The sequence below is a fragment of the Chiloscyllium punctatum genome, chromosome 38 (assembly GCF_047496795.1).
Source record: "Chiloscyllium punctatum isolate Juve2018m chromosome 38, sChiPun1.3, whole genome shotgun sequence".
Taxonomy (NCBI): Eukaryota; Metazoa; Chordata; class Chondrichthyes; order Orectolobiformes; family Hemiscylliidae; genus Chiloscyllium; species Chiloscyllium punctatum.
Window position 1 is genome coordinate 15973835 of NC_092776.1, and position 26847 is coordinate 16000681.

The following is a 26847-nucleotide window of genomic DNA, read 5'->3' on the forward strand; positions in this document are numbered from 1 at the left end:
GCCATACCTGCCCTGACAGTGTTTGGTGGACTGTGGTTTCATCATGCTGTATTGAACATGTGGTATTCTATCACAGTTCAAAGCTCACTTTGAAAAGTCTACTTTCATCAGCACCAGTTGTGAATTCTGAGTAAAACTGCCAACTCCCATTACACAGAATTGAACTCCATTTCACCAGTAGTAAAACCCCCATGGACCAATCCCATTTCCTTCACTCGTGCAGTAACAATCCCAATGGACACAAATCCCAACCCCTTCATTCCCACTGTACGCAATCCCAATGGACACAAACCATTCCCATTCATTTCCACTGTACACAATCCCAATGGACACAAGTCCATTCCTGTTTATTCCCACTGTACACAATCCCAATGGACATGAGCCCATTCCTGTTCATTTCCACTGTACACAATCCCAATGGACACAAACCCTTTCCTGTTTATTCCCACTGTACACAATCCCAATGGACACAAACCCTTTCCTGTTTATTCCCACTGTACACAATCCCAATGGACACAAACCCATTCCTGTTCATTTCCACTGTACACAATCCCAATGGACACAAACCCTTTCCTGTTTATTCCCACTGTACACAATCCCAATGGACACAAACCCATTCCTGTTTATTCCCACTGTACACAATCCCAATGGACACAAACCCTTTCCTGTTTATTCCCACTGTACACAATCCCAATGGACACGAGCCCATTCCTGTTCATTTCCACTGTACACAATCCCAATGGACACAAACCCTTTCCTGTTTATTCCCACTGTACACAATCCCAATGGACACAAGCCCATTCCTGTTTATTCCCACTGTACACAATCCCAATGGACACAAACCCTTTCCTGTTTATTCCCACTGTACACAATCCCAATGGACACAAGTCCATTCCTGTTTATTCCCACTGTACACAATCCCAATGGACATGAGCCCATTCCTGTTCATTTCCACTGTACACAATCCCAATGGACACAAACCCTTTCCTGTTTATTCCCACTGTACACAATCCCAATGGACACAAGCCCTTTCCTGTTTATTCCCACTGTACACAATCCCAATGGACACAAACCCTTTCCTGTTTATTCCCACTGTACACAATCCCAATGGACATGAGCCCATTCCTGTTCATTTCCACTGTACACAATCCCAATGGACACAAACCCTTTCCTGTTCATTCCCACTGTACACAATCCCAATGGACACAAACCCTTTCCTGTTCATTCCCACTGTGCACAATCCCAATAGATAAAAGCCCATTCCCATTTATTCCCACTGTACACAATACCATTGGAGATAGATCCCTTCCCATTCATTCCCACTGGACAATTGGCCAGTGCTCCTGTAGTTCTGTGTAATCTGTTCATTCGCTGCCTTTTGAATTTCTGTAGAAAGATGAAGTTAGTCAACGAGCAAGTTGCCTTTTTTTTAATTTAATTGATACAGAAGGCGGGATCCAAGTGAATCTAATCAATGACGATTGAAATCTGTTTCTGTTGGAGGAATCCACTCCAGCTGCGTGTGCAGGAATATGAAATCAAACTGGAACGATGCTTTGACAGGAATGATCTGACCTCATCGGATTTTCTGATGTACAGTTTGTCAAGGATTTTGAAATATTCCTTTACCAATCAATTCTCTGTGACCTTGATTTGTGTTATTTCCCCTTCTCTTCGATTCCAAATTTCCCAGGATAATTCACAGAAACATTCAGGATGGAATTGGGAATGGAAGAGTTGTCTCTGTTTCTCTCACAGACAGATTTGGTGTGTAGTTCAATCAGCACAGATTGTTTTTTTCTACGAGGTGCAGGGAGTGAGAGTTTGCAGAGTCTCCTCTTTAACTACCTCATTCCCACAAAAACGGAAACTATCAGGAAAAATAAGGAACAGACATTACAAAGTTTGTATAAGACTGTGAAAATCAAATTTGGGAAAGTTACGTTAGCATTCCATTCACCCCATTTTATCCCTGCCTTCCACTTTACAATTAGGAACCCAAGAACATTGCGCCTCTCGATGTTATTCTATTGGTCAATTAAATATTGTCTAATCAGTATCTAAACTCTATCCAAACATGCTCCCTAATACCCTCTTATAAACATGACCATCAAAATTCACCAACAGTGCAACATTCCCTCGACATTGACCCTCTGATAGTGCAATGCTCCCTCAGTACTGACCCTTTGATAGTGCAGGACTCCCTCAAAACTATGCCTTTAACAGTGCAGCATTCTTTCAGTACTGACCCTTCAAACGTGCAGTATTCCCTCAGTACTGACCATTTGACAGTAACAGCAGTCACTCAACACTGATCCTGTGACAGTGCAACACTCCCTCAGTACTGACCCTCTGACAGTGCGGTACTCCCTCAGTACTGACCTCTAACAGTTCAGCACTCCCTCAGTTCTGACTCTGACAGTGTGCACTCCCTCAGCATTGACCCTCTGACAGTGCAGCACTCCTTCAGTACTGACCTCTGACAGTACGGCACTCTCTTAGTACTGACCTCTGACAGTGCGGCACTCCCTCAGTACTGACCCTCTGACAGTGCAGCATTCCCTCAGTACTGACCCTCTGACAGTGCGGCACGCCCTTAGTACTGACCTCTGACAGTGCGGCACTCCCTCAGTACTGACCCTCTGACAGTGCAGAACTCCCTCAGCACTGACCCTCTGACAGTGCGACACTGCCTCAGAACTGACTCTCTGACAGTGCAGCACTCCCTCAGTACTGACCCTCTGACAGTGCGGCACTGCCTCAGTACTGACCCTCTGACAGTGCAGAATTCCCTCAGCACTGACCCTCTGACAGTGCGGCACTGCCTCAGTACTGACCCTCTGACAGTGCGGCACTCCCTCAGTACTGACCCTCTGACAGTGCAGAACTCCCTCAGCACTGACCCTCTGACAGTGCGGCACTGCCTCAGTACTGACCCTCTGACAGTGCAGAATTCCCTCAGCACTGACCCTCTGACAGTGCGGCACTGCCTCAGTACTGACCCTCTGACAGTGTGGCACTCCCTCAGTACTGACCCTCTGACAGTGCAGAACTCCCTCAGTACTGACCCCCTGACAGTGCAGCACTTCCTCAGTACTGACCCTGACAGTGAGTAGTTTGGCTGTTCTGTCAGCAAAGATTATGGATTTCATTGGTTTGTGGTTTAGAATCTGGCATCTTTTATAAAAGGAGTCACTAAGCTAAGCAAAGCCCCACTTGCCCTCATAAAGAAGCCTGCTCTTTCCTGCTCTTCAGATGCTGCCTGACCTGCTGTGCTTTTCCAGCACCACTCTGATCTAAACTCTGGTTTCCAGCATCTGCAGTCCTCACTTTTGCCCCATAAAGAAGCCATCTTGTCATTACTGGGTGAATTCTACCACTCGCTGTCTTCACCTGTGAAGCCATTGTTGGGCACTGACTGACCTGGTGTGGTCCTTCGCTCGCACTAGGGTGATGCTCTCAGCTCCGAGCTTGGGTTGGAAGATGTTGATCACATTGTTGTTCCACAGAAACTTCACTTTGGTAACATCACCCACATCATGTTCTGCATCAATGAGCGCCCAGTATGTTTTGCCTGGACGGAGTTTCGTTCTGGAATAAAGCAAAATGTCCCTGACTCAAACTCCTGCTGCATTTCCTGCTCAGTGTCCCTGTTACTGATCGGGGGTGGGGGATGGGATGGGCGGGGGTTGGGGGGGGGAGGTGGAGGAGGGAGGTGGGGAGGGGGTTAGGTGGGGAGCATCCTGTCCTTCAACTGGGTCACTGCAGGAAGCAGCTCCCATATCACAGAGCATCGAAAGTAGAGTTTGACCCAATGCACTGAATATCCCCTCACCAAGAATTATAATGAGGTACTTTATTACTTAATAAAAAGACAAATATATTAACAAAGGATACTTTGATAAAGGAATGTGCATGCTAAGTACATAGGCTTGATACAAGCTCCCTCCCAACAGAGGCTAGGTGTGTTTGAACAAAGAGTACATTGCATATAAAATACAGCCGTTGCACAGCTCCCCTCCCCTCCCCCATACCCGTCCCAAGCTGCCCACTGTAATCTGCGACCCAGCCCCCATTTTTCAATACATCATAATTTGCCAAATGTGTTTTTGTTACTAAGCCAACTACCTGGAATGTTCAAAGAATCCCTGCAGTGTGGAAACAGGCCCAACGATTCCACACCGATCCTCCAAAGAGTATCCCACCCAAACCCACTTCTCTACATTTACTCCTGACTAATGCACCTAACCTAAGCATTCCTGAACATTATGGGCAATTTAGCATGGCCAATTCCCCAAACTTGCACATTTTTGGACTGTGGGAGGAAACCAGAGCACCCGGAGGAAACTCGCACAGACACAGGGAGAATGTGCAAACTCCACACAGACAGTTGCCCGTGGCTGGGATCGAACCCAGGCCCCTGATGTCATGAGGCAGCAGTACTAACCACTGAGCCACCTTGTTGTGCTGCCTTTGCCATGATAAGAGTGGTCTAGCCAGGCAGGAATGGGAAGATCGTTTTTTTTTAAGCCCTAACTTGATAAAAGGCAGGAAGGGGGAAGTCATAACCCTTCAAGAGGGAAGCTTGAACTTACTGAGGACAACTCCCCCAAGGGGGTATGATCAGTGAGTTTGCAGCTGACACAAAAATTGATGGTGTGGTAAATAGTGAGGAGGAATACCTCAGGGAGGCTCAGTGGCTCAGTGGTTAGCATTTCTGCCTCACAGTCCCAGGGACATGGATTCAATTCCCATTTCTTCCTCCAGTCCAAAGATTTGCAGGCCAGGTGAATTGGTCATGCTCAATTGCCCATAGTTAGGTGCATTAGTCAGGAGTAAATATAGGATGGGGAGTGGGTCTGGGTGGGTTGTTCTTTGGAGAGTCACTGTGGACTTGTTGGGCCGGATGAGCTGTTTCCATACTGTAGGGAATCTAATCTCAGACTACAGGGTAACGTCGATGGGGCTGATCAAACAGCTGAACAGTGATGAATGGAGTTTAATCCTAAAAAGTGTGAGGAGGTTCTCTTTGGGAGCACAAACAAGGCGGGAGAGTACACGTTGAATGGCGCGACCCATAAAGTACAGAGGACCAGTGGAACCTTGGTGTGCATGTCCATGGACCCTTGAAGGCTGCAGGATCGGCAGATAAAGTGGTTAAGGCAGCCTGTGCGATATTTGTCTTCATTAGCTCGAACATTGAATGCAAAAGTAAGGATTTTATGACAGAGCTTTATATAACATTAGTGAGACCACAGCTGGAGTACTGTGTGCAATTCTGGTCACCATACTAAAGGATTGCACGAGAGAAGGTGCAGAGGAGATTCACCAGGAAGTTGTCTGGGCTGGAATAATTCAGCTACGCAGAGAGACTTGATAGGCTGGGGTCGTTTTCCTTACAGCAGAGTAGGTGGAGGGGAATCTGATTGAGCTGAACAAGATTCTGAGGAGCACAGGTAGATAGGGATAAACCTTTCCCTTCAGTAGAGGGATCATTAACCGGGGACATGGTTTTAAGGAAAGCAGCAAGAGGTTTCAAGTGGATTTGTGCAAATATATTATGGAACTCACAGACTACAAACAAGCAGGAACCTGCAAATATTTAAGGAGGATTTAGATGAGCAGATGAAATATCATACATATAAGGCTTTTGGGCCAAGTGCTGGAAAATGGGATGAGAATAGATGCATGTTTTTTGATTGGTGTGGACATGATGGGCCAAAGGGTCCTTTCTATGATGCAAAAATGCTATGAGGCCAAGGTGCCTCCCTTCAATCTTTCCAACCTGCTCTTCAAAACCAGTTTCCCTATAACCCCTGTCACCCCTTATCTGCCCAACCATTGAGCTTGTGACTGACCACTCTCTGGGTAGCGTACCACTTTGGTAGTGCCCACCACCTCGTTCTGGTGCTACTGGTCTTGGTGGAACTGCCAATCAGATTATCTGGGGTTGGGGGAGATCATTTCCCCCAAGACCACAGAACAGGATCTGTCAGGCACCGATTGAGTGTGAGACCCTCCCTCTTAAAATCCAGGTCAATGACAATCCAATAGACATGTTGGAAATAGTGGAACTTACTTGGTGATTTGATGCTGTCGAGTGTTCCCTTTAGAACCATACAAAGCAACATTCAAAATCCCAGAAACAGAGTGGGAACCAGACAGTGTCACAGACACATTGTAACGCCAAACTGAGAGAGTGAGGAGAAAACAGAAAGGAGTTAAAGAGTTAGACACAATTATACGACCCAGTGTGACTGTAATGTTGGATAGTTGTGGTAGGATTTAGATATCGAGGCCTGGGTCTGTTTGAGATCTATCAGATCTACTGAGAGGTTTGAATGAGTGTCAAGTGAGTGAGGAAGAGATTGGTGGGAGCACGATGTTTAGGGAGCATGTGATTGGACGGAGTGAAGGTTGAAGGAGCGAAGTGAGGTTTGATGAAACGCGGGTGGAGTTTGAGGGAGTGAGGTGAGGTTTCAGGCAGTGGATGTGAGGTTGGAGAGATTGCAGGTTAAGGGAGTCTGACTGATGGTTGGCAGAGTGAGTGTGGGGGCAGTGTAGGGGTGGCATGGTGACTCAGTGGTTAGTATTGCTGCCTCATAGCACCATGGTCTCAGGTTCGATTCTAGCCTTGGTGACTGTCTGTGTGGAGTTTGCACATTCTCCCTGTGTCTGCGTGGGTTTCCTCCAGGTGCTCCGGTTTCCACCACACTCCAAAGATGTGCAGGTCAGGTGAATTGGCCATGCTAAATTGCCCATTGTGTTAGGTGCATTTGCAGAGGCAAATGGGTCTGGGTGGGTTACTCTTCAGAGGGTTGGTGTGGACTGATTGGGCCAAAGGGCCTGTTCCAACACTGTAGGAATTCTAATCTAATCTAATCTAGAATGCGAGAGGGTTGAAGAAGAAAGGATTGACAGAGTGAGTGTGAATGCTGATGAAGTGAGTATGATAACTGAGGGAGTGAGGGTCAGATGAGTACGAGGGCTGATGGATTGAGGGTCATGTGAGGGCTGAGCGAGTGAAGGTTGGGTAGTGTGAGGGCTGAGGGACTGAGGGTCAGAGTAATGTGAGGGTTGGGTGAGTGTGAGGGCTGAAGGAGTGACAATCGGGGTAGTGCGGTGCTGAGGGAGTGAGGGTCGGGGTAGGAGTGAGGGTCAAGTGAGTGTGAGGGCTGGATGAGTGTGGGGTTGAGGGAGTGAGTGTTGGGGTAGGAGTGAGGGTTGAGGTAGTGTAAGGGCTGAGGGAGTGAGGATCAGGGTCATATGAGGGTTGAGGGAGTGAGGGCCAGGTAGTGTGAGGGCTGGGGGAGTGAGGGTCGGGTGAGTGTAAGGGCTAAGGGAATGAGGGAAGAGGTAGTATGAGTGTTAAGTGCCAAGGGCCAAGTGCTATTAGTTTTACAGGAGACGGATAGGATCGGGATGTGGGGAGGTTATTTGTTGCTGGGAAACTCCGAGGCTAGTGAGGACAAACTGCAGAGGGTTAACAAACTGCTCCTGACGCTCACCTCCATAGGGGCTGGATTCTCCTGTTCGAAGGTAGAAGGTCTGGTGTAGAAGCCCAGGTGCTGGTCGATATGGCCCGATCGTGTAGCCCATAGTTGGACAGCCTTCAGCTGGGCATGCAAAACATTCCTCCTGGAACACACACAGCAAATCTTCAGGTTCACATCGCCACCTACCTCAGAGATCAGCTTTACTCCCAACAGTGCAGGAACCGGTGCAGAGAACGATCCCAAATACTAGTGACAAAGGCCCTGATAATGGCCAATCAGTCTGCAGACCTTGCATCTGTATTCGGGGGATTCTGTCAGATTCCACACTGCCCAGCGTTCAACAGCAAACTGCCTGACAATCTATCAGTGAGTCTCAGGAAAGCCCTGGATCTAGGTGCCCATGGGTGGGGGAAAGTGGAGTTCTCAAGTAACTTATTTGAGATAATCCATTTTCCAGGATTGGTTTTGTGAATCCCCCTGTATGTTGTCAAAAGAGACCATTCTCCCAGTCCACCCATCCAGAGAGTACATTTCCAAAGCAGAATGGAGCACAGCTGAAGAGTCGCTGGAGGGCAAGTGAGAAACACTTTAGTGTTTTAGACCAGGGCTCGGGAAGTAGCAGATAGCTCACTGGCACCACCCAATGGCAGCAAAGAACCTTTCAGTTGGGCTCATTGCTGGGAATACAGTCTCAAAGCTGAACTGATCAACGTGGAACAATTGGCATAGTAGGTCAATGCAGAAAGGAATCTTTGCACATCCTTTCCTCTTGCTTTACAGATTGAGAGGTTACATTTGAGAACTCAGTCATCTCCTTTTCTCACGAATTCTCAGTGAACTCTGTGCAAACTGTTAGCAAAGATTCAGCTCAACAGACTGACACACGTACTGCAAAAATGCCCAATGCCTCAAATTCGATCCCTCAGTAGATGATTCAAGCTCCCTTGGAAACAGTGTGCAGCAACCACTGTCCCCACCAAACACTCCTAGAGCAAGCAAAGCGTTGGGTTAGATACACAGGAAAGCTCCCTCTACTCTCTTAAACTGAAATTAAAGTTCCTTGACACTGTCCACATTAAACACTCCCAGAACAGGTATAGCACAGGATTACATACAGGTTAAAGCTTCCTCGACTTTTTAAAACTGAAAGTAATGCTCTCTCTAACTTTTTAAAACTGAAAGCTCTTCCTCCTCTTTGAAACTGAAGTAAAGGTCTCTCGACTCTTTGAAACTAAAATTAAAGCTCCCTTAACTCTTTGAAACTGAAAGTAATGCTCTCTCGACATTGTAGCTATCAAACACTCCAGGACAGGAACAGCACAGATTTAGATACAGAGTAAAGCTCTCTCTAATCTGTCCCCATCAAACACTCCCAGAATAGGGACAACACATGATTAGAAACAGAGTAAAGCTTTCTCTACTCTTGTGTATGGAGAGTAAAGCTGCCTCCACACTATCTCCATCAAACACTCCCAGGACAGGGAAAGCATGGGGTTAGGTACAAAGTAAAGCTCACTCTACTTTTTTAAATGGAAAGAAACAAAATACACTGTCCCCATCAAATGCGCCCTGGACAGATACAGCACATAGAAAAATAGAATGCAGGAATAGCAGCAGGTCATTCAGCCCTTCAAACCTGCTTTTCCATTCAATATGATCATGCGGATCATTCAACTGTTCCCGCTTTCTCCCCATACCCTTTGATCCCCTTAGCCCTAGGAAATGTATCTAACTCCTTCTTGAAAACATTCAATATTTTGACCTCAGCTGCTTTCTGTGGCAGAGAATTCCGCAGGCTCACCGCTGTCTTGGTTAAGAAATGCCGCTTCATCGAAATTCTAAGTGGCCTACCCCCTATCCTTAAACTGTGACCCCTGGTTTTGGCCTCCCTCATCATCAAGAACACCCTTCCTGTGTTAATACTGTCTACTTCTGTTAGAATTTCCCAGGTTTCTGTGAGAGACTCATTCATGCTCCTAATATAGTCCTAAGTGATCTCTGCAGTGTCCCTTCATACCTCAGTTCTGTTATAGAGAAAGTGAGGACTGGAGATCAGGTGTGGCACTGGAAAAGCACAGCCGGTTAGGCAGCATCCGAGGAGCAGGAGAGTCGACATTTTGAGCATAAGCTCTTCATCAGACATGCCATTCCAGGAATTAGTCCGGTAAACCTTTGTTGCACTCCTCCATAGCCAGAACACCCTTCTTCAGATAAGGAGATCAAAGTTGCACAGAATATTCCAAGTGTGGTCTCACTAAGACCCCGTATAATTGCAGCAAGACATCCCTGCTCCTGTACCCGAATCCTCTCACTATGAAGGCCAATGTACCATTTACCTTCTTCACTACCTACTGCACATGCATGCTTACTGGGCACAAAGATATCCAAGTTCATTTGCAGAGCACCCAGTTTCCCCAGTGTATTGCCAGTCAGATCTGCCAGAGGTAGATACTGAGTAAAGCTTCCTGTTTCTGATCATTCAGAGGCTTTTTCTTTTATCAGGACTCATTTGTAATGAGTTGTTTAGTTTGGCGTTCCCTGTGTTGTCTATGAGTAGCTGCTCACAGCTGATCTTATTGACCTTCCCTCTGAATGTAAGCCCTGTCGTGCTTGTTTGAAGTTTGGATGTTGAAGGGTTCTCTATAGTTCCCTGCTATTTAATTTGATTGGTAAATGCTGCTAGGGGTATAGATGAGTGAGCTGTACTCCCTCTCTCATACTTACTGCTTGAAACTCTTTCTCACTGCCACAGGGAAAGGCCAAAAAACCATCAGGTGACACAACACTCTCCGAAAAATATCGAACTGCACGGAAGTGGTTGCAGGAAATGAAGTTCTTTGTACCTGAAAATTAATTAATAATCATAATTAATAATCCATAATGAATTCTGTGCAACTTTGATGCACCTGGAGGCTAGTCTGGTTCCAAATCTTTTGAACAAGGAGGCCCAGGAATACAGATGTGACACAGGACCAGCACTGTCTGTCTTTTCAATGTGTGGGTGTTGAATGTTTTCACAGTTCAAGAGTGACAGTAAACCTCAATGAGGAAATTGTCATCTTCTGGAACATTCTGTCACGATTGCCCGAGGTGCTGGGTCTATGATCTCAGGGGAAATGGCTGCACATGAAGTGATATTTCCTGCTTAAGAGGCAGATCAAACTTATTTTAAATTGATGTGGAGGTGCTGATGTTGGACTGGGGTGGACAAAGTTAGAAATCACACAACATCAGGTTATAGTCCAACAGGTTTATCTCATAGTACAAGCTTTTGTAGCGCTGCTACTTCACCAGGTAGCCAGCCTGTTGGACCATAACCTGGTGTTGTGCACTTTTTAACTTTGTTTTTAAATGTCATTGAGGAGAAAGTGAGGACTGCAGATGCTGGAGATCAGAGCTGAAAATGTGTTGCTGGAAAAGCGCAGCAGGTCAGGCAGCATCCAAGGAGCAGGAGAATCGACGTTTCGGGCATGAGCCCTTCTTCAGGAAATTGTCATCTTCTGAAGAAGGGCTCATGCCCGAAACAGCGATTCTCCTGCTCCTTGGATGCTGCCTGACCTGCTGCGCTTTTCCAGCAACACATTTTCAGCTTTTAAATGTCATTCACAGGGTATGGATGTTGCCGTATTTATTGCCTATCCTGACTGTCTCACTCAACCACTTCAGAGGGCAATTAAGAGTCAGCCATATTGTTGTCAGTCAGGAGTCATATGTAGGCCAGACTGGGGAAGGATGACAGATTGCCTTCCCTGAAGAGCATCATGAATTCTTAAGATTATTGTTTTATTCCAAATTAATCTTAACTTAACTTTGTCCAGGTGCTCTTTTGAGATTTGAACTTTTGCCTGGATTACTAGTCTGGTTCCCTGGATTACCAGTGAACCAAAATAACCTCCATGACACCGGTTGCTATACAAATGAAGAGGTTTAAAGAATGCTGTTATGGTTGTATCTTCCTGCACTTTTAAAAAGTAGGGTGAGGTGCTGGTGGGATGAACAATCTGACGAGTTGCACTATGAATTCTCCATCATTAACCAGAACCGTCTGTCTCCTGGCCAAGAGGTTTTTGTCTTACACACCAGGGAGGGAGATGGTTTACCCAAGTGAAAATATGGGGGGTAGGGGTGTGTGAGGGGGGAGTGGGGGTGGGATGGGTTGTGGTGTCAGGAATCGAATGAAATACTTACTCAGTACTCCAGTCTCCATGTGTCAGGACTGCCCACAAGTGAAACATAAACACAAACCGCCTGATTTTGAACAAGGAGTGTCCAAACAAGCCCAGTATCAATCTAGATAGAAAAGGATGAGACCCACCATTCCCTCATCATGACACCAGCATCTTAAACAATCAATTTTGTACTCCAGCATGGATACAATGGGCTGAATGGCCTGTGCTATGATGTATTGATATTTCTGTGACTGTCTCAGCTCCTGCAGGGAAATCTTACAGACATTACCCCAGTGATTAGGCCACTTTTGGAATACTGCATGCAACTCAGGTCTCCCTGCTATGGGAAAGATGCTGTTAAACTGGAAAGGGTTGAGAAAAAATTTACAAGGATATTGCTAGGATTGAAGGGTTGAGGCTGAATAGGGAGAGGCTGAATAGACTGGGGCTTCTTTCCGTGGAGTGTCAGAGGCTGAGGGGTGACCTTATAGAGGTTTATAAAACCATGAGGGGGCATGGCTAGGGTAAATAGCCAAGGTCTTTTTCTCAGATTGGGGGAGTCCAAAACTAGAGGGCATAGGTCTAAGGTAAGAGGGGAAAGGTTTAAAAGGAACCTAAGGGACAATGTTTTCACACAGGGGGTGGTGCATGTATGGACTGAGCTGCCAGAGGAAGTGGTAGAGACTGGTACAATTACAACATTTAAGAGGCAACTGGATGGGTCTATGAATAGGAAGCGATTAGAGAGATTTTGGCCAAGTGCTGGAAATGGGACTAGATTAAGTAAGGATATTTGGTCAGCATGGACGTGTTAGATCAAAGGGTCTGTTTCTGTGCTGTATGATTCTATGACTTTATGACTCTATGACAAAGGTACGTGCTTTGATGTCAGCAGAGAACCCGGAGGGCTGCTCAAGATTGAACACCCTGTCCCTCGTACCCTGGCTCTGCTTGGTGTTCCCAGCAGCAGTGTCTGCCTGAGGAACAATGCCACCACCTGGAACTTACCCTGCCATATCCCATCAATGTCCAGGATTGTTGAAAGGATGTTCTTGCTGCAGCCTGGCATGTCCTCACCACCATTTGGGTAGAAGTCCATGTGTCCACAAGCCTGAATCATCCCGAATCCTGTAGCAGGAGACAGTTGTTCAGAGTGATCCACAGAGAGAGGATTCCACTCACTCATACAATCACTAATGAAGCTGCAAAATAGTGTCAACAGCATGTTAAACAGCCGAAACAGCAAACTCCAGGCAAATTTCAGAACTATCTGATCAGATGAAAACTCCACGATCCTGCCAAATCCAGTCATACATGGTTGTGGATAATTTATATTGAAAGAGAAGGATCCATTAATATCCTCATCCTCAATGATGGGGAAGCCAGTACATCCATGTGAACGACAAGCCTGAGCTGTTGCAACTTTAGCCAGAAGCACCAAATGCATGATCTATCACAACTTTCTCCCGAGGTCCCCAGGCCCATGGTCTCCAACCAATCAGATTTACTGCACATGAACTGGTTGGAGGTGCTGGATACTGCAAAGGCTATAGGCCTTGTCACAAAGCTAGTCCCTTATTTTTTCTAAAAGCTCTAGTTTTGGACTCCCCCAACCTGAGAAAAAGACCTTGGCTATTTACCCTAGCCATGCCCCCTCATGGTTTTATAAACCTCTATAAGGTCACCCCTCAGCCTCTGATACTCCAGGGAAAGAAGCCCCAGTCTATTCAGCCTCTCCCTATTCTTGTGCGTGGTACACACTGTTGCCATTATGTGTCAGTGCTGAAGGAAGTGAATGTTGAACATGGTGGATGGGGAGCCAATCAAGTAGACTCCCTTGTCCAGGATGGTGTCAAGTTTCTTGAGTATTGTTGAAGCTGCACCCATTCCAGTAAGTGGGGAGTATCCCATTAGATACTCCCCTGGCTCAAGGAGATTCTGTCTTTGATTTTTTTTCAGAGGGGTAATAAACCAGGCCAGGTTTTGAATGGTCTGGTTTGGTACAGAGATGAATAGAATTTTGCAAGGCCTTTTGTTTATGTGTAAACAGATGAGACTTCAGGCCAAAGTGGTCATGTTTTAGAAATGACCTCTATAAAGAAAGGGGAGTGGTCAGCTCTCTGGCTGAACAGTTTAGTTCAGTCTTGAACTGGTAAGAAATTCAACAGGGAGCTGTGTGGAAACTCTTTCTCTTTCTGCCTTTCAACTTCAACCTGTAAGCATGTGTTCTATTTATATTGGGTTTTAAAGGGAGTTGACTTATTAGGACTGTTGTGTATATTCAGAACAGCATAATTAAGGCTTGTTTGGATAGACTGAGTTCTGTAGGGGTTCTTTTTTTCTGTGCTTTGCGTTTAATTGTGTAATTTTGTGAATAAATCTCTGTCTGTTTAAAATCTAGTAGTCAACCTATATAACCTATTCTGGGTAATGTTCACTGTACACTTATCGAAATAAATTGCAAAGTTATGGTCTGGGGCTGTCTGCTTAAGAATGTTTTGAATGGTCTGGCCTAGTCCATAACAGCCATAACAATTCCAGTCATTGCACTCAGATTTGTGCTGCAGAATGTAGGTTAGTCTGATCTTAGAGTAGGATAAAAGGCCGGCACAATATCGAGGGCTGAAGGACCTGTACTGTGCTGTAATGTTCTATGTTCCCACACTAGTAAAGAGGCCTAGATGAGTTGTTGCACTCCATCTTGTGCATGGTACACACTGCTGCCATTATGAGTCAGTGCTGAAGGAAGTGAATGTTGAACATGATGGATGGGGAGCCAATCAAGTAGACTCCCTTGTCCTGGATGGTGTCAAGTTTCTTGAGTATTGTTGAAGCTGCACCCATTCCAGTTAAGTGGGGAGTATCCCATCAGATTCCTGAGGAAGGGCTTATGCCCGAAACGTCAATTCTCCTGCTCCTCATAAAATACCTGACCTGCTGTGCTTTTCCAACAACACATTCTCGACTTTGAACTCCAGCATCTGCAGTCCTCATTTTCTCCTAGTATCCCATAACACTCTGCCTTGTAGATAATGGGCAGGCCTTAATGGGAGAGGAGGTGTTATTCGCCAAAGAATTACAGTAGCATTTTCTACAGCCAACTTTTTGTTTTGTCTCAGGATTAGAAGTTGTCCTTAAGCTAGTCCGAATACCTTGCTCTGCTCCTGGGCTAATCCTAACAGCCCGTCCTACCCCAATCCGCTGTCCAGGTTTCTCTGATTGAATATTTGAGTGGTGGCACTTACCAATACTGGGAAATTGGGATGAACCATCCGTGTGAATCACATCAACAAAGAACGCATCAGTGGGATCCAGTCGGACTTCCGGTGGAGTGTTCTGGAAATACGGCTCAACAGGATCAAGCCCTGTGGGATAAATCTGGGATTGGTTGAAGTGTTTTTCAACATATTTGTTAGATTATTCATAACCTTCACAAACAGCAGGGTTAATTCCAGGTTGCTAACTTGGCCTCTTCCCATTCACCCCATCAACCAGCATTCTACTTAATCAATTCCATCTCATTCCACTCACAAGTTCCCCTCCAAGCCCCTCACCATCCTGACTTGGAAATGTATTGCCATTCCTGCAGTGTCCCTGGGTCAAAATCCCGGAACTCTCTCCTTTATAGCATTGAGGATGTGCCTACAATAAAGATTTAAGAAGACAGCTCATCACCACCTTCTCAAGGGCATAAATGGTTGCTCAGCCATTGACACCCACATCCCTTAAACAAATGAGAAAAAAAAACAAACATATATTGAATAATAGCCCAACAAATAAACACATTTCTATTATGTAAAATGCAAATGTGCTTCTCTTCGACACACAGTCCATGGGATTCCCATTCTTTCTGACTTTCATTTAGACAGCGGTTCATATTAGTTTGAGAATGGAATGAATTACCAGTAATCCGAGGAATGCCTGGTGCCCGTTTCCCCGCCTCCCCGGCTGCGTGGGCCCCTAGACTGTGTCCAACCAGGTACACATCAGACACGGTGTAATTATAGTGACTCTGAGGCAGATAAGGAAGAGGCAGAAAGTTAAGTCCACAGAAATTTGAAGTAAATTTGAGTATCTTATCAAATCCCTGCTTGAACTCTCTTACTAAATCCCAGTAGAATTTTCCAATATTCGGAAAACAGGAATGAAATCCAGTCCAGGGATAACGTCAGACAGGGGTCACATTGTATCTGCCCTTCACCTCCTCATCCAACCACTTCCTGTCTGGCCCCAGAATACCTGACTTCAGGTAATGACACAGTGGTAATGCCACTGGATTAGTAATCCAGGAGCTCATGCTGTGGGGAATGGGTTTATCTCCCAGCAGGGTAGCTGGTGGAATTTAAATGCAGTGAATAAGTTGATATATAAGCCAAGTAAACCTCCTTCACTAAAACCCTTTAGAGAAGGAAATCAGCCATAATTACCTAGTCTTGTGACTCTGGACCCATAGCAATATGGTGGAATACTACCTGCCTTCTGCAATGGATTGGTAAGCCACTCAGTTCAGGGGCAATTAGGGATGGGCAACAAATGTTACACTTGCCACTAACACCCACATCCTGTGATTAAAGGAAATGGTTACCACCAATATTTTATACACTTCTCTATCGAGTCACTGCTTCTATTATGTTGTAAGCCTATTCTATAGACTGGCTACCATCTGTTCTATACAGTGATTACTCTATGAGGTATTATTCCTCAATGGGCTGTCTGCACTGGTCTATTGGGTTGCGGTTGATCACTCACCTCCAGAGTGTCCAGGAAGTACGCAGTTTCTGCGCCCACAACTCGGATGTTTTGAGCAGCCTGGCTGTAGGAACATTGTGAACCCCCTCGCCAGTCAACGCAGATACAGTTTACATCATCCACATGCAGAATCATCTTAGAGAGCAGAAAACAGAATCTGACATGAATTTGCTGACCTCATCAATTTGCAGGAACCCACCCTGAGGGGACTGCTTAAAAACACGTATGTACAGTAAAGACAAAGGCCATTCACTACCATATTGGTGCTTACTCTCAAAAAAAAACTACACCCGCACCCCCCTCTCCCCAGTTCCCTCCACCCTGTGAGGGTTACCAACTCTCACTGAATGTAGTCCTGGAGTTTTCATCATTCGACCTTGGTCACCCATAGTCCCACTCAATAAAGTTGCCTTTTACCATACCTCCAATATTACAGAATCAATAAAGATAAACAGAGTCATAGAGTCATAGAGATGTACAGCGTGGAAACAGACCCTTCGGTCCAACTCGTCCACACCGACCAGATATCCCAACCCAATCTAGTCCCACCTGCCAGCACCCAGCCCATATCCCTTCAAACCCTTCCTATTCATATCCCCATCCAGCTGCCTTTTAAATGTTGTAATTATACCAGCTTCCACCACTTCCTCTGGTAGCTCATTCTATACACATACCACCCTCTGTGTGAAAAGGTTGCTCCTTAGGTCTCTTTTATATCTTTCCCCTCTCACCCTAAACCTATGCCCTCTAGTTCTGGACTCACCGACCCCAGGGAAAAGACTTTCTCTATTTATCCTATCCATGCCTCTCTTACTTTTGTAAGCCTCTATAAGGTTGTTGCAAAAGGATGAATAAGTGATGTTGGCTCCTGAGGTTTATTGTCTATTCCCAAAGCAATCCTCGAGGGTTGTCAGCCCTATTTCCCATTCGCCATCCCTCTTTTCACTTCAAAAAGTCACCAGGCTTCTATACAGAAACCAGTTACCCCTGACATACCTCCCCAGCTCTCACAGCATGGACACTTCTGCAGCCCTCACCTTACAGATATCACCAGCTCTCACATCTCACACAGTTCTGTAGTTCACATCTTGCACACACTTCCCCAACTCACAGCTTGCACACTTTCCCAGTTCACACCTTGCACACTTCTCCACCTCACAATTTGCACACTTCCTAATTTTACATATTACACAGACCCTGGCTGCCACCTTGCACAATGTCCCAACTCACACCTTGCATGCTTCCCCAACACACATCTTGCAGCCCAGCTCACACCTTGCGGGTTTCCCCAGCTCTTATGTACATATCACATGCGATGTACATATCATTATGTACATATCACTATGTACATTTCCCCAGCTCACATGTGATACATATCACCAGCTCTCACCTTGCATAGATCTACAGCCCAGCTGACATCTCCATTTTCCAAGTATCCATGCATGATGAACACTGATTTCTGATCAAGGTCAAAGTTTGAAGCATCTACTGTCTCAGGGTTTGTTCCACTAATTTCCTAAACAAATAGCAAGAAACAGGTTGAGATTCAGATTAGAAGTGATTCCCCCTCAAATGTTTGTAATATAGTTGAAGCTGTCACAAGCACATGGTTTGTTTTTCTTGATCCTGATTGGGTGGTCAGTACTAGAGGGGCCACGCTCTCTGTATGACCAAGAGAAAGGTTTTCTGTAAAGATCTGATATTCACAAGATCATGGGTTTTCCAGAATTTGATCTAACTTTAAGTCTGTCACCCTCCAAAAGTGTGGGAGCAGATAGATTCATCAGCCAAGCAGATTGAAGAATCAAGCAGACAATAAAGAACAGGAATTATAACTCCCTTTCTAAGGGCATGCAGGAAATAAAGATCCACACAGACGCAAGATGAAAAGATTAAATATCATTAATGTCATCATTTTAAAAATCAAGGATTTTTTTAGTTTTTGTGGGATATGGTCTTTGCAGCATTTATTGTCCACCCCTAAGTTGCCCTTGAGAAGATGCTGGTGAGTTGCCTTCTTGACCTGCTGCTATTCAATGCCAGTGTTGGAGGGAGTGGATGTGGTGCCAATCAAATGGACTGCTTTGTCTTGGCTGGTGTCAATCTTCTTGAGTGTCGTTGGAGTTGCACCCATCAGGGCAAATAGGAAGTATTCCATCACACTCGTGACTTGTAGATGATGGATAGGCTTTTGGGGAGTCAGGAGATGAGTTTCTTGCTGCAGTATTTCTAGCCTCTAACCTGCTTTTGGAGTCACTGTATTTAATGGTGAGTCCAGTTGCTTTTCTGGGCAATGGCAACTGCTAGGATGTTGATGATGGGGGATTCAGCAATGGTAATGCCATTGAATGTCAAGGGTCAGTGATTAGACTGTCTTTTATTGGAAATGTTCATCGCTGAATTGTTCTCTAATGTTTTTATCTGTTTTTCCTGAATTTGTTCAGTGTTTTATCCCTATAGTGCTCTATATTTTTCATCATTGACTTAAGTTGAGGACTGTGTACAGCTACACAAATTTAATGAGTTGAAGCATTCACCAATTGATTTAGCTTCATTAAGTACCTCTCTCTCCTTGGCTGAAGGCTTCCACTAGGCAAAAGTGAGGACTGCAGATGCTGGAAACCAGAGTTTAGGTCAGAGTAGTTCTTGAAAAGCACAGCAGGTCAGGCAGCATCCGAGGAGCAGGAAAATCAACGCTTTGGGCAAAAGCCCTTCATCAGGAGTAGAGGCAGGAAGCCTCCAGGGTGGAGAGATAAATGTGGGGGTGGGGCTGGGGTCAAGGTAGCAAAGAGAACAATAGGTGAATGGGAGTGGGGATGGAGGTGATAGGTCAGGGGGAGAGTGGGGCAGATAGGTGGGAAGGGAGATTAGATCAGAATGGTGCTGGAAAAGCACAGCAGGTCAGGCAGCATCCAAGGAACAGGAAAATCAATGTTTTGGGCAAAAGCCCTTCATCAGGAATAGAAGCAGGAAGCCTCCGGGGTGGAGAGATAAAAGGGAGTTTGGCAGGTAGGACAGGTCATGAGGACAGTACTGAGCTGGAAGGTTGGAACTGAGGTAAGGTGGGGGGAGGAGAAATGAGGAAACTGGTGAAGTCCACATTGATGCCTGGGGTTGAAGTGTTCCGAGGTAGAAGATGAGGCGTTCTTCCTCCGGGCATCGGGTGGCGAGGGTGGGAGCGGCGGTGGAGGAGGCCCAGGACCTGCATGTCCTCAGCAGAGTGGGAGGTGGAGTTGAAATGTTGGGCCACAGGGCGGTGGGGTTGATTGGTGCGGGTGTCCCAGAGGTATTCCCTGAAGCGCTCTGCTAGGAGGCATCCAGTCTCCCCAATGCAGAGGAGACCACATCGGTAACAACGGATACAATAAATGACATTGGTGGATATGCAAGGCTTCCACTATTCCAATATTATTCTGAAAAGGGAGAATGATGCAAATCTTTTCTGTTACTGCATGTTTGCCCATTATGTCATATTGTGATCTGTCTTCATGAAGGATATTATTAAACTGGAGAGGGTTCAGAAAAGATTTACCACAATGTTGCCACGAATGGAGGGTTTGAGTAATAAAAATAGGCTGGGACTTTTGTCACTGGAGAGTAGGAGCTTACCTTATAAAGGTTTATAAAATTAGGAGTGAAATAGATAAGGTGATAGCAGGTTCCTTTCCCCCTAACGTGGGGAGTTTAAAACTAGGGGCATATTTTTAAGGTGTGAGGAGAAAGATTTAAAAAGGATATGAGGGGCAACTTGTTTTTTACACAGAGAGTGGTTAGCGTGTAGAATGAACTGCCAGAAGAAGTGGTGGATGCACATACAGTTACAACATTTAAAAGGCTTTTGGATAGATACATGAATTGGAAAGGTTTGGAGGGATATGGGCCAGGATTAGGCAGGTGGGACTAGTTTAGTTTGCGGACATGGTCAGCACGGACTTGTTGGACCGAAGGGTCTGTTTCCATGCTGTATGACTCTATGAGCTATAATCCTGATGAAGGGCTTTTGCCTGAAATGCGATTTCGCTGCTCCTTGGATGCTGCCTGAACTGCTGTGCTCTTCCAGCACCACTAATCCAGAATCTATGAGCAATGAGCCCTAGTATTTTTGTGGCATGAATGCCATTTGCCACTTTTCAGCTCCAGCTTCAAGGTACTGTCAAGGTCTTGATGCATTTGAACGTTCACTGCTTCAGTAGCTGAGGAGTTGCGAATGGTGCTGAACATGGTGCAATCTCGGACGAACATCTCCACTTCTGACTTTGTGATTGAAATCTTACCCTGAGGAAATGAGACCCACACTTGTATATTTGTTTTGGAGAGTCAGAGAGGTTATCTAGAAGTAAAGTTGACTTAGTCGTGAGTGTGGTGCTGTAAAAGCACAACAGGTCAGGTAGGATTCAAGGAGCATGAGAATCGACGTTTTGTGCATAAGCCTTTCATCAGGAAAGGTATCACTTAGCAACATCCAGGTTTTTTATATTTAACTGTGCATATGTAGGTGCTAGAATTTGATACACACTTCACAGTGGTGATGGTGGTAACTGACATTACAATCAGGAATTTCAGGCTAGGATCTCACAGTGTAAATCTGTATAAGTGCCTCAAACTAGTAGCTCTGTGCTTATTTCAAATGCACCAAAGAACTCAGGGCCAGGGGGTGTACTTACATTGGATCAAATCACACATGTGCATTAATTACTCTGTACCGTCATTCCTCTTACAGTCACAGAGTTATGCAGCACAGACACAAATCCTTCCACACAGGCCAAATATCCTAAACTGACTGAGTCTCATTTGCCAGCATTGGCCCATTCCTATTCATGTGCCCCTCAAAGGTCTTGTAAATGTTGTAATAGTACCAGCTTCCACCACTTCCTCTGGCAGCTCATTCCATACACGCAGCACCTTCTGTGTGAAAGAGTTGCCCCTTAAGTCCCTTTTAATTCATTCCCCTCTCACCGTAAACCTATGCCCTCTAGTTTTGGACTCCACTACCGTGGGAAAAAGACCTTGGCTATTCTTCTGTCTACTGTCAATAGGTCACTCCAGTGAAAATACCCCCAGCCTATTCAGTCTCTCCCAATACTTCAACCCTCCAAATTCATGCTATTGGTGACTGCCTGTAAGGATGTTCTAAGTGTCCCTACCTGATAATTGTTTGGGTTCTGCCTAGTGTACAGCAGGAAACGTGTGTTGATCTTTTCCGGACTCCAGGGGAGTTTGTTAGCAGGCCTCTCCTTTGTCCCTGTCCATGGATATCCACTTGGGAAGCAGCCGAGTCTATCAAAGCAAATGCCCTCCGCTTCAAAGAAGGCAGCATTAACAGGTAAAGGAAAAACAGAGTCAGTGAGAATAATATGCAGTCTGATCCGAACCTTCACAAGCAGTCAACGTGCATTATATGTTGTATCGTGCAAACTGAAGGCACACGCTGCAGTGTACCTACGGTCTGTGTAACATGATACAGTACCAGATTTAGGCACATAGCATATCTCAGGGATTTCCAAAGACAGATTATTATATCAGACTGTGTGATCCCATTGATTTAGTGCCTGTAACTTCATAAGATATCACAAGGCTTGTCACATTGAACAACAGACATTTAATGCTGACAGATAACCAAAAGGTTAATAAAACTCACAGATTCACTGTATCAGCCATTGTGCGTTTCCTTATTTCAGTCTATCACAGAGTGATGGGTGATAACTCTAATTGTGCATTTGATAGGGGCAGTGTAGAAGACGTTTTATTCCGTATTTAACCCTGTGCTGTTCCTGTCCCAGGAGTGTTTGATAGAGATGGTGTTGTGGGAACTTTATTTCCTCTTTCCTTGCTGTTGTAAAAGAGCAGAGGAAGCTTCACTCTGCATTGAATATTGTGCTGTCCCTGTTGTGGGAATGTTTGATGGGGACTGTGTCAAGGGAACTTTATTTTCAGTTTACTCCTAGTTTAAAAGAGTAGAGGGAGCTTTAATTTCAGTTAAAAGAGTAGAAGGAGCTTTGCTGTGTGGCTAACCCCATGCTGTACCTATCCTGATGCATTTTATTTTTTATGATATCAGATCCCTGAGAAGTCTAAGTATTTAGAATTGTCGATAGCTTAGACAGGATCTATTTTCCTACTTTAAAGTACATGAGGGTGTTGATTGATTTATACAGGGTTTGAGTCACTTTCAAAGTCACTTTCCAGATTAATTCATTTTCCCAAATTGTCATGACAGTATTTAAGATTTCCCCCATACAGTGAGTACTTCAGGAGCAATGACTCTAGGCTGGTCCCACTCATGTGCTTCACCTTGAGCATTCCCACAGAACCGAGTGCTCTCTTGTTTCCTTACCATTGACCTGGATTAGAAGGAGGGTGACGGCAAGCAGGAGCCTCAGCATCTGAAAGAGAGATGAAGCCGCTGGGGTCATTGCCATATCGACCAGTGAAGAGGCTTTAACACCTGGAACCAACTCAGGAAACTACCATTATCTCATATTAGCTTTAGTCGTGTCAGTGTACAGACTGTGAACAAAGAGTCTAGTGAACAGGACCACATTCGCTCACTTTAATTATTACATTTTTAAATCTGAAACAGTGATACTCACCGATCCTTATCACTCTCCCAAATTATTATCGAGCTCCTGATGAACTGTGACTCCCTCCCAAACTGCAGCTCCTCAAAGCTTCTCTTCTCCTCATGTGTTCCACCAACTCTCTCCTACACCCCCACAAATCCTGGCCATGATTACATTCTGGTTCCTTCCCTTATTAACCATTAAGGATCTTAAAACTAGAATGGCTCCTCTTTCCTCACCTTTATCAGCCTCCTCCCTCTCCCCATCACATGCCTTTCTCTTCACCTTCATCCACCTCACTTCCGCCTCCTCACACTCACTGTCCTCACCTTCCACACTCCTCACGCTCTCCCTCACTCTTAACTTCATTCAATTCTTAACACTTCCATCCTTATCTTCCTCTCTCCTCACCTCTCTTTCTCTTCAGCCTTGTCCTCCTCACCGATCACCTCCTCATCTCCCTCACTTTTCACTTCCCCTCCTCACCTCCCTCACCCGTCAGAATCTTCTCTTTGTTACCTCCCTCATTCCTCAATGGTCCTCCTCATTATAATCAGAGAGAGAGAGATGTGGAGTACAGAAACAGACCATTCAGTCCAACGTGTCCATGCCGACCAGGTATCCCAACCCAACCTCGTCCCATCTGCCAGCACCTGGCCCATATCCCTCCAAACCCTTCCTTCTGTCCCCACTCTTTATTCCCTTCTCTTCACCCCCTTCACTGCTCCCTTGCTTCTCCTTGTTACCTCCTGCATTCCTCAGCTCCGTCCCTCTTCACTTCTCTCTCTCCTCACTCACTCTGAGGGTATTTTCCACACTGTCTCTGAGAAATATAAAATTAGAAAACACTTTTGATGATGTCAATGGAAAATGCCAATAGCTAAGTTTGCAGTTCCCTGCTCCCTATTTCTTAATTTGCTGTCTCTCACATTCACATCAAGTGAAGGAATCTCAGGCTATTTGGCCCATCATATCTGTCTTGGTCTATCAAAATAGACCCATACTCCTCATCTGCCCTTTGCCCAGAAAATATATTTCCTTCTTTCAGGTACATCCAATTCCTGTTTGAAAGCTTTAATTGAATTTGTTTCCACCAACTTTTCAGGCAGTGCATTCGAGGTCATTATTGTTCTGTTTTATCCCTTTTTCTCCTCCTCGTTCTTGTGCTATGGGACAGATGCTGCCAGTATTTCCTTTGGTCCCATTCGAATGAACAACCTCAAGTATTTCCCCTGCTCCCAGTCAGGAACATTAAAGTGACATTTATTCTGGGTAAGAAGTGAAGCATTAAATAGAGAGACTCACCTTCCCTAAGACCATGATACAAGCACAACCTCTGGAGCGTGCCGCTGTTCTCTCTCTTATTTATATGCTCCAAGAGTTCGCAATGTTTCAAAACATTGAGTTTAAGCGTGGGAAGTGTACAGCTGGATTCTGGCAAACACCATAAACATACCCCAGAGCCTTTACTGCCACTGCCACAAGGTCAGGAGTCCAATTTCATTAAAACCCTAACTTGAATCCTTGTCACCTTACCCAGCAAGAAAGCGGTAAGGAAAGGTCTGGGGTGAGGGATATCTTTTAAAATAACAGCAATGTGCACTCGTCTGACCCACTTGGGCTGTCCAAGACTCGTTATCAGGAATGGGGTGGTGGCAGCCAAGAGAAAGGCTGCTGAATTCAGAGCTTCAGGGTGGTAGTATAGGGGTCAAGAAAGAGAGAGATTGACGGAGCAAGGCCATGACAGAATCTAAACTAAATAAGAATTTTAAATCATGATGGCTCAGTGGGCACGGGGATCAGGGGCAAGGGGGTAAGGAATGCCCATCAATGGCATGGGAGTACAAGGCATTGGTCAAATGGCATGAGGTGTATTGGGCAGTGGGCAAGGCGGTTGAAGGATGGTCGTAGAAGGCAGGGGTTATTGGTCAGTGGGCATGGGATGTTGGAGGTTGAACAATTATGGACATTGTCAATGGACGTGGGGTTTTGAGCAGTGAAGACAGGGGTGTTCTCAGTGAGCATGGGGGTTGTTGGGTAATGGGCATAGAGGGTGTTGTCAGTGGACAGAGGGGATGATGGGTCAATAAGATCATAAGACATCAGAGAAGAAGTAGGCCATTCAGCCAATTGAGCCTGCTCCACCATTCAATAGCTCATCATTGCTGATCTGTTATTCTTGAACTTTTCCCTTGACCCTTGATTCCCTTACTGATTAAAATTAGGTCTATCTCAGCTTCAAATACACTTAATGACTCAGTCTCTACAACCCTCTGTGGTAAAGAATTTTGCAGATTCACTACCCGCTACGAGAAGAAACTCCTCCTCATCTCTGTCTTTAATGTGTGACCCCTTATTCCAAGATTATGTCCTCTGGTCCTAGACTATCCCACACAGGGAAACAATCTTTTTGCATCTACTCTGTCAAATCCCTTAAGTATCTTCGATGTTTCAAGAAAGTCGCCTCTCATTCTTCTAAATTTCAATGAGTACATACCCAACCAACTCAACCCTTCCTCATAAGGCAGTCCCTCCACATCTGGTATCAACCTAATGCACTGCCTCCAAAGTCAGTATATCTTCCCGTGGATAAAGAACCCAAACTGTTCATAACATTTCTGCTGTTGTCTGGCTAGTGCCTTGTATAGTTTTAGCGAAACCCCATTATTTGAAGTAAAGGCCAACATTTCATTTGCCTTCCCTGATACCTGCCGAACTTGGGTGTTAGCTTTTTGTGATTCATAGATGAGGACTCCAAAAGCTCTCTGTTCTGCAGCTTTCTGCATTATTTCTATATTTAAATAATATTCAGCCCCTTTGTTCTTCCTGCCAAGGCACATAACTCACATTATATTCCATTTGCTGAGCTTTGGCCACTTATTTCTTTTGTAGATTGTTTGTGGCATCCTCAGCATTTGTCTTCCCACCTATTTTTGACTTGGTGTGAGTCAAGATACAGCAACAGAGGTTTGGACAAACCAAAGTTTACTCAGAATGGAAAAGAGGTGGTGTGGGGGAGAGCGATATGCGTGCATATGTATGGAGGTGAGTATAGCATTAGATTAATTGAATCCAGTCTTTATAAAATATAGAAGACATTTCCACCAGCAGATAGACTAATTTTCTCTGTATTGTTCCAATTTAACTGTATGTGATCAAGCAGAATGAAAGGTCTAAGTGAGTGACATTATGAAGGTGGCAGTAGGTAGTCTTCAGTCAATTCCATTCACTCCACGTGATATCAAGGCATGGATGAAGATACTGGATACTGCAGAAGCTATGAGCTCTGACAATATCCTGGCAATAGTATTGAAGACTTGTGGCCCAGGACTAATGAGAGTGACTGCCCTTGACATCAACGTGGCAACTGATGAAGTATGACATCAAGGAGCCATAGCAAAACTGGAGTTAAGGAGAAAACTCTCCATTGATTGAAGGAAGATGTTTGGATTGTTGGAGGTCATTCATCTCAGTTCTATGACATCTTTGCAGGAATACCTCACAGTAGTGTCCAAGGCCTCCTAGGCCATCTTCCTCTGCTTCATCAATGGCCTTCCCTCCATCATTAGGTCAGAAGTAGTGATGTTCTCTGATCATTGCACAATGTTCAGCACTATTCACAACAGCTCAGATACTGAGGCAGTCCATGTCCATAAAGAGCAATGATTTGGAGATGCCAGTGTTGGACTGGGGTGTACAAAGTTAAAAATCACACAACACCAGGTTATTGTCCCACAGGTTTAATTGGAAGCACACTAGCTTTCGGAGCGACGCTCCTTCACTAGGTGATAGTGGAAGGCTCAATCCTAACACAGAATTTATAGCAAAAATTTACAGTGTGATGTAACTGAAATTATACATTGAAAAATTGAT

General features: G+C 45.1%; 1 protein-coding gene across 1 annotated transcript; it reads right to left on the bottom strand.

Moving 5' to 3' along the window:
- Nucleotides 1-1455: 1455 nt before the first annotated feature.
- LOC140463708 (pancreatic lipase-related protein 2-like) lies at nucleotides 1456-23055 on the bottom strand. The gene is made up of 13 exons (XM_072558060.1): nucleotides 23005-23055; nucleotides 22749-22797; nucleotides 21559-21713; nucleotides 17805-17930; nucleotides 16415-16549; nucleotides 15569-15677; nucleotides 14911-15030; nucleotides 12674-12793; nucleotides 10221-10339; nucleotides 7509-7638; nucleotides 6080-6191; nucleotides 3424-3591; nucleotides 1456-1870 (listed from the first exon to the last, which is right to left on the bottom strand). The coding sequence occupies exons 2-13, from the start codon at nucleotides 22795-22797 to the stop codon at nucleotides 1801-1803; spliced, it is 1413 nt and encodes a 470-aa protein (XP_072414161.1). The 5' UTR covers nucleotides 23005-23055; the 3' UTR covers nucleotides 1456-1800.
- Nucleotides 23056-26847: the final 3792 nt, after the last annotated feature.

What these genes read in the sequence shown, in the direction of transcription:
- LOC140463708 (XM_072558060.1), bottom strand. Translation starts at nt 22,797, where the DNA reads ATGCTGAGGCTCCTGCTTGCCGTCACCCTCCTTCTAATCCAGGTCAAT. An exon ending in GTGAGAAAGAGTTTCAAGCA is followed by an intron (nt 7,639 to 10,220) that starts GTAAGTATGAGA and finishes TGTGTGTTCCAG; the next exon opens with GAGGAATGTTTTGCATGCCC. An exon ending in CGAGCGAAGGACCACACCAG is followed by an intron (nt 1,871 to 3,423) that starts GTCAGTCAGTGC and finishes TTTTCCTGATAG; the next exon opens with TTTCCGTTTTTGTGGGAATG.